General features: G+C 46.1%; 1 protein-coding gene across 1 annotated transcript in view; it reads left to right on the plus strand.

The window, feature by feature from the left end:
• ABHD2 (abhydrolase domain containing 2, acylglycerol lipase) overlaps window positions 1–12,126 on the plus strand; it is a 491,761-nt gene that overhangs the window by 254,646 nt on the left and 224,989 nt on the right. Inside the window, exon 7 of the mRNA XM_069624300.1 lies at window positions 2,260–2,352. Coding sequence (XP_069480401.1) covers window positions 2,260–2,352 — 93 coding nt within the window. The remainder of the gene's footprint in view (window positions 1–2,259; window positions 2,353–12,126) is intronic.

Here is a 12,126-nt window from a genome sequence, read left to right on the forward strand (position 1 = left end):
CCTTTGTGTCTCTAGTGCACAAGCACACTTGCTTTGGCTACCCAATACTCACTAAGAGTCAGCAAGAGCTGTTGTGTGATGGGCCCTTGTGGGGACTGGAACTGAGGCGATGGCCTTCTCGGCTTCAGTGAGCATCGTATCATGTCAACATATGCCCCTGATTGGGCTTACTTGTTACTTGTTAGCGGTAGTCTGCGGCCCACTTCCTGCTTGATGACTGCCCCCGATGTTTGCAATTGTAACAGCATTCCAGCCCAAGCTGCCTCAGAGACCGTGACCGAGCCCCAGCACCCACAACGTGACACCCTGACTCCCTAATGACTGAAACAAACCCCACAATTACGTGTTTCTAAAGCCCCACGTGAATCGGGGGATCACCTCACAATTTAAACTCTTCTCAGTGAGAAACTACCTCGCATAAATCAAGTCAACTGGGACAGTTGGAAAGGTACTCCAATCTGCTGCTTGAGCGGTGGCACTTCATGTGGAAAGGGAGATATGTTTGGTCTACAGGATCAAATGTTGAATAGCGGGCGTTTCCGTGGGTTCCTGGAAATGTTCAGTTTAAATGTTTGAAACTATTGCTGCTTGAGTGAAAGAGTAAGAAAAAGCGTAATGTGAGCCTCACTCTAGAAATAGAAACATTTTGCTATATCAGAGCACAATATCCTTTCGATCGAACGTTCTGGCCGCTGCTTCAAATATATATTTCAGCGAAAAATATATTGGTTAAAGGGATGTTGCACTTCAGCTCATAATAACATAATTACAGAAATGTGGCACTTATAGTTCCTAAAGCACCCATAACTTTGACTTTGCTTTGCACTGCGTTGTTTTGTGTTGGGTCTCAAAAGCGAATTTAAAAGTACGCAATAAAAGTTTGAGGTTCCGCTCCTTAACGTTTGGCTCATTTTGTTCCTCATGTCCCAAAGTTAGTGCTATAGGAACAATAACCTTTGAATGTATAGGGTTTTGGTTTGCATTGCAATACTTCAAACATAATGGCCCTTTACCAGTTATTTTCACTACATTTCAAAGGTTTTTGTAAGGCACATTCCAACATGCGTCCCTTTTTAACCAAATTTTAGTTTTTTGCTGATATGTGTTTCTTCTATACGTTGCCAATACCTAAGCCATGTCCTTTGGCCATGCCACAGGCATCCCCAAGCTACCTGTAGAAATATCCAATGTCCTTTCACCATCCCTTACTCTGGGCACACCCAAGCCAGCTGTTTGGCCACTGGGCTTGGCCCGCACCCATGCTGGGTCTGTATGCCACCACTAACCCTTGGACCAATTCTGCAGTTTTGTTCCAGTTAAACACACAGGCACGGCTCGATACACTCAGTTGAAGTCCTCAGGTCCCTTTGAGGGGGAGTTGGCCCCTTCTTTGGGCCCCGCTCAAGCTGCTTATGGTGGGTGGACCAGAACAGGATTGGAATATGCTGCTTTTTTGCACATTTCCGTATCTTGTTCCGCAGAACTACCATGTGAACCTGCAGGCCACAATGGGAACTGTTTGACAACGTTTCCAGGCCTCAATCCTCGTGGAAGGCATGTCTTTCAACAGATCAATAGGGCCTCCACTTGGATCTAAAAATGACATTGACCTGTATGGGATGACGTGCTAAATAATTAAACATAAATAATGATGTGTGGAAACTTGAGTGGGATGGATGGAATCTGCTAAGTGTGTCTACCGCTGAGCGAGTCTGTACTGGGACTTGACCCTCTCTAATGCCTCTGCTTCAGAAACCATATCATGCGTGTGATGATGGCAGTCTAGAAGCTAGGTGGTAGAGACCTTCACCTAGCTAGGCCATTTGGATTCAAAGCCCAACATAAAGCTGCCCACCGGTACCATTCTGAGAAGTGTATTTGTGTCACCCTGCGAAGTACAACAGCCGTTTCGTTTCCTCACACATGTTGGCAGAGGCCCTTCTCCTACTGCTAGCCACATGAAGGTCGCGAGGCATACAAGCCCAATTTTGCCTCCAAAAGAAGAGCAAGACATTGTACTTGCAGTTCTTTCCTCTGGGGCTCACCTCTTTTCATCACTCTGGCTCATCCGCTTGCAGCCATCTAAGTGGTTGTGCAGACATGATGATCAGTCTTCAAAAGTTTCAAAACTCAAGCACTTCCCAGGAGATTTGACATGTATAGCTCTAGATAATGTTGTGTACATTTCTGTTCTCAAATTGCTCCTTTAGGTTGTGCGCACTTGTGTTTATTAAAGCATGTCCTCTGTTTACATTTTAGGGCCCAGGAAACCTTTCTACAGTGGGATCAATGCCGGAGATTTTATAACTTCCTCATGGCAGACAACATGAAAAAGATTATCCTCTCTCACAGGTATACTATGCTGCAATGTTTTTCATGCAGGTTTCAGACTTTATGCTCATTGCGAAATCTGATTGCTCTATTTTCTCACTTCGGGAGCGGCCCCTCTTCCATTCTCCTAAAATCCTTTCCAGCTCCAGCCACTTGTAATCCTTGCAGTGCTCCTTTTATTCTGAGCTATGTTTGCACTTTGTAAATCTTGTAAATACATGGATACATGCACGCATTTGCAAATTGGTTTGTTCTAAAAAACGTAATTCAGACATCTGCTTTCTGCAATGTACGTGTCCATTTTAAGATTTCTCTCTGGTATACAACATTCTATTGTGCAACCCACACCAGAGAAAGTTTAACATTTGTTTCTGGGTTTAAATGCTGCTTCTTTCTTCATTTAAATTTACCAGTAGCAGCAACCACTTTCCATTATGGCCACCCAATGCATCTTCCTATCGACCTTGACTTTTATTCATCTATTGCCTCACCAATTGAATTAGTTTTTCATTCAGTGATGTAAAATGTGACATTAACAGACTATTTTACAACAATTTCAAGATTAGACCTGCTGGGAAGTGGCATTCAGCTCTAGTAGCACATTGCTATAGTCTAACCAATAGATAATTATACATTTTGTAAAAAATGGAATCTAAAAATATTATGCTGCAGCATAAACCTAAAGATATTGCACACCTGGAAGCTGAATTTACTACTAAACTATGAAGCTCTGAATTCCCTCCTGGCAGGTTTTAGATACTTACACCCCGCCCTCTTCCACCGCTATGTGGCACTGAATACTGTACCTTTATCTCTTAAATATCAATATTCTCTATTGCTGTTAAACATGAATGTAATTATTTTCCTAATGTCACAAATGGCTCAAGCAACACTTCAGCGTTCAAGGACTGCTCAAGGGCTTTTGTTGAACTTTCAATGTGGCAGTCTCTCTCGCTCGTCTCAAAGCACCCAGGCGTCCTTGGTTAGTAGATATTGATTGTTTCACCCTTGGTGCACTAATGAGAGAAATAAGCTGTGATGTCAACCTAAAGGCCTTATTTAACTAATCTCCCTCTGGGGCTTTCTAGCTTTCCCTACACTCTGAAGTTGTTAGTGTACTAATGGAGTATGGGATTATGCCATGAAGACACCATGTTTAATGCAGTGTTTTTCTCTCATGCTCCCCCTTTCCTCTTCCTTCCTTACCGCTCTCTCTATACTCCCTCTCCATGTCCATCGTCTGTACTCTCTCTCCTTTATTCTCCTCCATCTCTCCATTGTGTCTCATACTTTCTAGGCCCTGCCTCAACCTTTGATGTTACCCCCACCCCTTGCTACTTCTCCTTCCTCCACCGCACTGCTGCTTCCTCCACTCTACTGCTACCCCACCACCGCACTGCTGCTCAGTCCGTTCTACTGCTCTCTTCGCCACACGACTCGGCCCAACTGTTATTCAGACACGGTCCTAATACCTCACCTTCTCTGGAAATCACCTCTACAGTCCTCTGCTCCTTCCTTTGCTGGTATTAGTCTGCCACCTCCTTCTCCTCTTACATCACAAAGTATCCCACAAATTGCTGTTTCCTGCTATTCCTTATATGCTCCCTCGTCTCTCCATTGGATCACTGGCCACGGCCAATCTGTCAAGGTCTTCCCCATCCAGAAGTGTTAAACATAGTAAACCTTACAAATAGTCAGCAAAGCCCTGCACACTTGCTGCGCATGGGCCCGCATTGAAATGGAAATGGCTGCCTTGGAAGTTGAATGTCCCTGTTCATGTTGTTTCTGGTTTCCTAAGGTTGTGAGGGTTGATGTCCTTCATTGTAGTCCTCAGTGGTCTCTGGTGATGGTCGGCAGCTGTTAGTGTTCACTGCTACTGTTTTGCAGCATTATTCAGTGCAAGTCCTCCACCTAGTGTTGGTGTTACCAAGTTCCCCCTCTCTGCACTGGTTCTTTTCCTCAGGTGGCAGAATAAAGAACACTGGAGCATTCAGGGTCCAGGCCTCTCTGCAGCTGCCATGCAGCACTGGATGACTGGTTTCTGATGCTTCCCCAGTGTTGTGTTACCTGACTGGAAAAAAACACACTGGCAGCATCTTGCTTGTTGGGTATGGCTTGAAACAAAGGTTTACTGCTCATAAAGTGGCACGGGGCCGAGACAGGCATTGGGGGCCCTCCTAACTTCCACCATTCTTTTCACGGGCACGACTCACTCTGTATTTATTCCTGGTAGGCCTCCAACACCCAGCTGAGAGAAGTTCCTGTCCCATCTTGACAAGGCTAGGGTACTGACCCTGTGTCACAACTACACTCTTTCTGCTAACTCTTCCTGGTCTTGCTCAACCTGTCTGTTAACTGGCTGAGGATATTGACAGTGAACATCGACATTTGCCTTTCTGGCCCCTGCCATTGTTCACATTAAAGCAAAATGTAAGGCCAAGCACCACCTGAATATGCATGGATTAGTATCTTTAATGCTAAATAGCCACACTAATGTGTGCTAGGTCATCATTTTGAACTGCCTTCCTGTGAGGTAATATCATAAAATGTATACTGCCCACTTATAGCAAGGCTTTCCAGATCCACAATAAAGTAGTTCTCTCTTGGGAAGAGCTTCTGACTGATGTTGATGATCAGTTTTTCCTCACCCTTCTGGACTTGTGATTAGACTGCTACAAGGCTAACAGAGGAAATGCAGGTTTATAGAATTTAATTCCTTGGTAAAGTCTGGCATTGATGGCACTGGGATTTTGCATAAGGCTCCATTGAGTTTTGTGAAATTCCCGGCATTAGTCAAAAGCTTCCAAAGATTAGAACACAGAGTTGGCTTACAGCTTCTAGGCATCTTCATTGCTCCATCTCTCTTCCTCGTCTCGGTACTTAAATGGGGTCGGGGGGATGATTGGTGAGGGGAGACAAACAAAACATTTGGCTGGAAAGCCAGTGGTATCTTCCTCTACTTTACAATAGGCCATACTAGAGGGTTCTAAAGGTGTATGTGTATCATGGGGATTTAGGATTGCCAGATTGTTGATCTATTATCCGAACTCTGGAGTCTAGTTTCCACAGAGTGCCACCCCCAGGCTCGGTGTCAGGTAGCTTCTGGTCTTCCCGGGACACAGAAGAGAAGCTTCCCTCACAAGAGTCAGTGGCCATATATCGCTAGATTGGTCACACTCCTCACCCACAATTGCTGTGAAAGATACTGTCAATGCTAAACCCATCTACAGGACAAGCAGTTGCCTAGTCTGTGAGCTGACACTCTTGATGGTATTATATTTATGTTAAATGTTAAAGGTATTTGTACTGTGCACCGTCACCAACGGAATTGGTCCCCAGGCGCTCTGGCGGATCTGTAAACGAAAAGGTGGAATGGGTTAGTAAGGTGAAGAGGGAGTAGGATAGTGAGGGGAGTGGTGTTCTGTTGGCAGCTTCAACTCGGTATACACCGGGTGCTGAGCTTTGGTGCGGGTATTGGATCGGTGCAAGTCCGCGTGTGCTGTTGCTCCGCATATGTGTTGTTGCAGTGTTGTGAAGTGCGTGGATAGGTATGCAGAGTTTGAGCTTATATTGGTTAGTGGGTTACCTTTAGCATGCTAATTAACATTCACAGTTTTGTCTAAGTGGGGCACTAGTTGACCTTCACAATCTTATCTAGATGCGGTGCAGGCTAGTGTTCAGTTCTAAGTGTGGCACATGCTAACATTCAAGTTTCATCTAGGCGCGGGCATACAATCCTTCAATAAAATCCTTTCTGGATGCTGCGCATGCTAATGTTCACAATTCTATCTAAGTGCGGGCATGTTAACATTCAAAGTCCTATCTAGATGCGACGCAGGCTAGACAAAGTCTATCCAGGTGTGGACATGCTAATATTGTGGCAGTCTATGTTGTTGGGAGGTGAGATAGAGTGGCAGGGGTTTTCTGGAGTAAAGTAATTGCTCTACTCCCCACCCATGCCACAATTATAGTTTTTGTTTGTGTCTGTTGACTACTGGCTTCACTGGCTGCCCCTGCTGACACCTGCAGACACATCTTGGAGCCGCCAATGTTTGAGCTGCCCTTGGCCTTGGGGCCCTTAGCCACAGGGGTTGCCGGGCAGAGGGCTGCCCTGGGAGGGTTCATGATATGTGGCCAAGAGACCAATCAGGGTGCAGGGGGGAGGGTTGGGAGGTGGAATTGGGCTGGGGAACGAGGGGGGAAGGAGGAAAGGGGACTGGAGCACTGAGCACGCAAAGCTACCATTTTCAAACACATTTACAGTGTTTGGAAGAGTTGTAGGGGCATCTGGGGGCAAGCCCACCTTGGCCAACTCTTCCTGTGGAGTCAGATAACTATTATTGTATCAGATAACTTAAAGACCATACTCACAAGGATGAGAAACACCACGTGGAATGTTAGAATCCCACGAACAGGAAAGGAGGATTTTATACATCGGACTCCTGACAAGGGACAAGTAGGAATAGTGCTTACAGAGCAGTGAGGAAAACCTAGGCATTGACACAGGAGCTGGACACAACAGCACACCACACCTAACAACCAATAGACAACCACGAGAGGCCTACCAGGGAAAACCAGGAAAAGACTCAAATATGAAATCACGGAACTGGAGCAAGGAAAACCAATGTACACGCCCAAATCCTGCTCACCCAAGGAAGGAAAGGGAACAAATGGTACAAAAATAGGAATTCTCTCAATGAACGGTGTCTAAATGATCAAGGGTACGCTGCAGAACGGGCCAAGATAAAAAGAAATATAGAACACAAACTGGAATGCACAGGAAAAGGAAATCACTGGCAAGCTACCAATAAGAACAGTAAATTAAATATCCAGGAACAAGAAATTAGGTACTAGAACCTAAGCATAAAACCCAGTAACGAGGGACCGGCCACAAACCGGAACACTGCAACATTGACCGGCGCTCAAGTGAAGCAAACTCAGGCTTTTAAAGCTGTCCAACGATCACACGCTTCAGATGTGATGCTTAGTCTTTTGACTAAAAAGCATACTGGCGTCCAAAAACCGGAAATGGATCTGGAAGGGAAATTAAATGGAAAATATGGGGTTGGAGCTCCCAGATCAGCACAGTACTTTGTATTAGGGTTTGGAAGATAAGTCCAAAAAGGAACAGTCCCCAAATAATGCCCCCTACTGGTGGGAACAAGAGCGAAGGGAACAAATTGCGACAGTAGAGCTCATGGGTTCCATCTGTACACCGGCTCGAATGAGGAGACCCTTGTAAATGACTGTGGCATCTTCCATACAGAAAACCGAGCCTGTTGTACAAGTTTGTCCCCTTCCCACCAATCTTCAGATGCCAGGTTTCTCAGCATAAGTGTTCTGCAAAGCTCCTGTCTCAATGTACAGAACCCATAGTAGAGAGAGGCTAAGACCTTCCTCACAACCTTGCGGGCCGGATGAAGGAAGACTATAACTGCACCATAGATTTAGGCAAACGGTCTGGAGGTAAGCTGTAGGAAAAGACAACAGGAAAACAGATCTCTACTATGGGGAGATCACAGCAACTCCTTACCTTAACATGTGTCGGTCTACTTAACACAATAACTGTATGATGTAGATACAGTGTGCGTCTACCTAGATGCTAAGTTGGAACAGCAGCCATGGGGGTGAAACACTCAGTGAGGATCTCTTAGGGAAGTTTCAGGGCAATATGTAATCCAAAAGCAATCCAGAAAACAGGTCAATTCTGAAATCAGTAGAAAGTAATTCCAATCTCAAGCCAAGACCAGTTCAAAACCAAAATCCAGCTAGCAATCCAAAGGGTCAGTTTGAAAGGGTAATTTCCACTGAATCCAAAGGGAAAATCCACTCCGGTGCAGAGAGAAGGGTCCAGGAAGGAAAGCAAATCCAGGGATAAGACTAGAACGAGGATGAAACGGGAGCCAGAAGGAAGGGTAAAGAGCAGGTCAGAAACAGAGATCAGGAAAACGCCCTTTGCCATGAAGCAAGCCAAACTCTGAACACCAGTTGAGAAGTGTAAGGGTTAGTGCTATAGGCTTGGATTGTTTCAGAAAATAAAGAGAACACTTAAACTTTCCCCTTCTCTGAGTGGCTTCCGTGCCTCAACTAAAATGCTAATGGTGTTGTCAGAATGTTGGTGTAAATCAATAGTCCACCACCCTGTGTCAAAACTTGACTTCTGTCCCTTACACTTACAAATAAACTAGAGATAAAGTAGAACCTTTTAGTCCAGAAGAATGACTCCCTTCTTCTGGACTGGGGATGACAAGTTTACTTACAGGTTGTGGTTTCTTCTTGGGTAAATGTATCCCTTCCCTAGGTCAAAACGGTTCTCCAACAACATTAATGGCAACATTCAAACACTTCTCCCTGGTAGACAAACTGCTTATTTCTTTAACACTCTGTATCAGCAGAAAGCCTTTGTAGCTTTTGGTTTCCAGGGGAAGGACTGCCTTCTTCTGGTATCTTGGCTTCAGAGTTAAACACAACCAGGGGGAATGACTCCCTTCCCCTGGTCTCTTTCCACATGGTTTCCAGTTCAACAACACCAGGGGGAATGACTCAATTCCCCTGGCTTCTCTTGTGCTGTTAGTCTTACCAACAATAAGTTCATATAGTGGTAGTGTCCTCGACCCCCGCTTCCCCAATGTGCCCTGCTTGGTTTGCTATCCTTCCACTGCCAGTGGGTTTGACCTGAACACTGTGACAAGGGAATCTCCCTCTGTGATTCTCTTGCTGCTGGTAGTGGTCATTGACCCTTCCCTGGTGGCCAGTGGATTTGACATGGCCACTGTGACGAGGAAGAGATGGTTCTAGGCTGTCAGTCCCGGCAGCGTAAATGTAGCCAGTTCAAAGGGCCCTTGCACTTCCCCTCTGGATCTCCCTTGCCAACCCTTACCTCTCTCAGGATTTTGGCATGCCCCCTGGGGTTTCCAGAGACGGTAAACGATCAGCAGTGCATCCCCGGCATCTGGTTTCTGCTGCGCGGGCGGGAAAGAGTTCCTCGCTGTAGCCTGTGTCTTCTGGCCTCTTCGCCAACCCTCTGCACAGGTCTGCTCCTGTGAACCCTTCTGTACCAATGCATGGCCGGCTGCCAGCGTCTTCTGAGCTCCTCTGCTCCTGGTCACGAACTCCCCTGTTTGGCGCACCGCGCACCTGCAGTCACTCGCTGGGATCCTCTTTGTCGGTAGTTCATTATTGTTTTTTATACATTGTTGCCAGCCGTGTCTGATCTGGCTGTATGAGTCCTTTGTCAGTTTCTTATGTTCTTCCTCCTGAACTGCGTGTGGCAAGCTCGTGCCAGTACTTGAGTGATTAACACGTCCCTGTACCTCCTACTTGGCACTAATGAATAGAGGTAGAAGGAGAGAGGTTAGAGGTAGATAGTGACATCTCCAGATGTAATGTTGTATACATGTTGAGGGAGGTGTTGAGCTGGAGTGGTCATGCCGCATTCTCCTGAGATGTTTACCTTGATCCGCAGAGGGGAGTCTATCCCTGTGAGGACTATATCAGAGTGGGTGGCCCAAGTGACCCGGATATCAGGGAAGGGAAAACTGTGGCAGACGAGGGCGAATGGTGGAGCCGCTGCAAACGCTCACCAGGCACTAGTACAGTGACATACGGGAAAGCCACAGCTGCGGCAGATGCTGAAAGAAAAGCCCTGGGTGAAGCAGACACAGGAAAACATGACCCAACAGCCGGCTACAGCGTCTCTGAGAAATAGACCTGTCTGCATGTGCCAAAACCCTCCTGGGACAAAGACTTCAACGAAGACCACCTGGACACAAACACAGCGGGAACGCAGAATGGTGTCATCTAACGGTAGCAGCACCGGTGGCTCAGCCCAATACGAACACAGAGCACTTTCCCTCACAAAAACTCATACCTTCAGTTGACATGGGAATTGTAATCCTTCATTATGGAAGGAAGGGGGCAGGGCTTGGTTGGGTTTTTATAACCTACGGGATAAAGGTACTGCTGATTGGTTGCAAGCACTCCAGCCCCCATATAAGGTAGACACCAACAGACTAACAGGATTTTCTTTGCTCTGTTTCAAAACAGATCAGGGTTGGAGGAGAGAGCAGCCACATAGCACCATTGGGCATATGAAGACTAGGTCCAGAAGTACTCCTAACCATCCTTATTTCAGGAGCTACAGCAGAACGTTTCTGCACAGGACTAAATGAAGTCTGGAAGTTCATAACAAGGAACTTCTCATTTTTGGTTTCTTTTGTTTTATGTCAATAAAGACAGTTTTGACTTCAGGCATCCACGCCATCCTGCTTCTTCTTACAACCCCCATGACCACCTCCCGCAGAGTACCACCCCCAGATGGACTATCGGTTAGCGTCCTCATCTCCCTGGCGTCATGGGAAGGGGCTCCCCCTCGGGGAGAATTGAAGACATCCCCGGATTCCTCACAAAAGCTCTGCATCTTGGCTGCCTATTTAGTGCTTATGTGTTTCCTTCTGGGGTTTTGATTGGATTTGCCCACCTGCGGAATGACATTGGGGTTGATGGGTCATTTAGTTACTACAGCACTGCATGTCATACAAACGCCATGGGATCTTTCGGGCCCTATTCCAGTGGTGGACCTGTACCGTCTGGGTGCCTGAAGCACCCGGCGGCATGACCGTGTTAGTGTTTGGTTGAATCTTTCTTTTAGTCTGTGGGTGCTAAATGCAAGTCCTTTGAGTTTGGATGTTCATTATAATTTTCATATCGCTGATCAGTTTCGACTTGAAGCTATTTCCCTGGTCGGTGAGGATCTTAACTGCAGCCGAAGAAGAGGAACTCTGAGGCCATGGCGACTCAGAAGTGTGTGTATCCAAAGATGCAGTGTAGTCTTTGCCAATTGGAGCTCCTGATCAGGATATTGAAAGCCCAGGGTAAGAGCCAGCTGGAGAGGACATTGTCATGACGAAGTTGAAGCAGTAGTTTGGATCCGTGCGCGAGGCGTAGCAGAGGAAGCTCAAACCATCCCCGGTGCAGGTGCAGCCAAGGAGAAAAGCCTGCTAGCAGATGTCACCCCAAAAGGTGAAAATCCAAAGAAATGCAGAGTATGTACACCAGAAGACAGCGTACTAAAGAGAATCCCAACTGCAAGGAAGACGAGTTACCGAAGCAATGTTAAGCAGACCGGGGAAGCCACAGAAGATCATCAGAGTTTCTACTGCTCCCGGATACCGCTGCACCGCTTAACTGTGGCTCGCAGAGGCTAGAGAAGGGACAGATTGACATCTGCAACAACTGACGGATGCTGCTGCAAAAGAACCGGTGTGTGTTCAGAGTGAATACTGACACCGGGGAGCGTCATGAAAGAAAGTTGTGTCAACTTAATGTTTTTGAATACCAAACACTTAATGAATCCAAGCAGAACATATTTAATGAATACTAATGAATGAAAACAAACAAAGATAAGTGGTAAAGAAGAAAGTCTTTGGACAAACCCCCAGAGAGGAAATGTTGGAACTGGCATTGCCTACAGCCAAAAGGCTGTCAATAGACTTTGGACAAAGTACCAGTGGGGAAGTTTCTAAACACAATTGCCCATTACCGCTACAGCTCTAGTAGATTGGACCACCTCATGGAAACGTTCATATCCAACATTACCAACAGCCAAGAGGTTGTGAGAGACTCTTAATAATACAACCAAGGCATAAGAACCCTTCTAAGAGATATAGTTCTGGAAAAGCTTGTATCTCACCTTGCCAGCAGTCAAGAAATTGTTAAACCAAGTCAGATGACTAGTGTGGCGAATACTCGAACAAAAAAGTTGGTAGTAGGAGTATTCTTCCTAGAAGGTGCATA

Source organism: Ambystoma mexicanum, chromosome 11, assembly GCF_040938575.1.
Source record: "Ambystoma mexicanum isolate Mex_15411 chromosome 11, UKY_AmexF1_1, whole genome shotgun sequence".
NCBI classification, from domain to species: Eukaryota; Metazoa; Chordata; class Amphibia; order Caudata; family Ambystomatidae; genus Ambystoma; species Ambystoma mexicanum.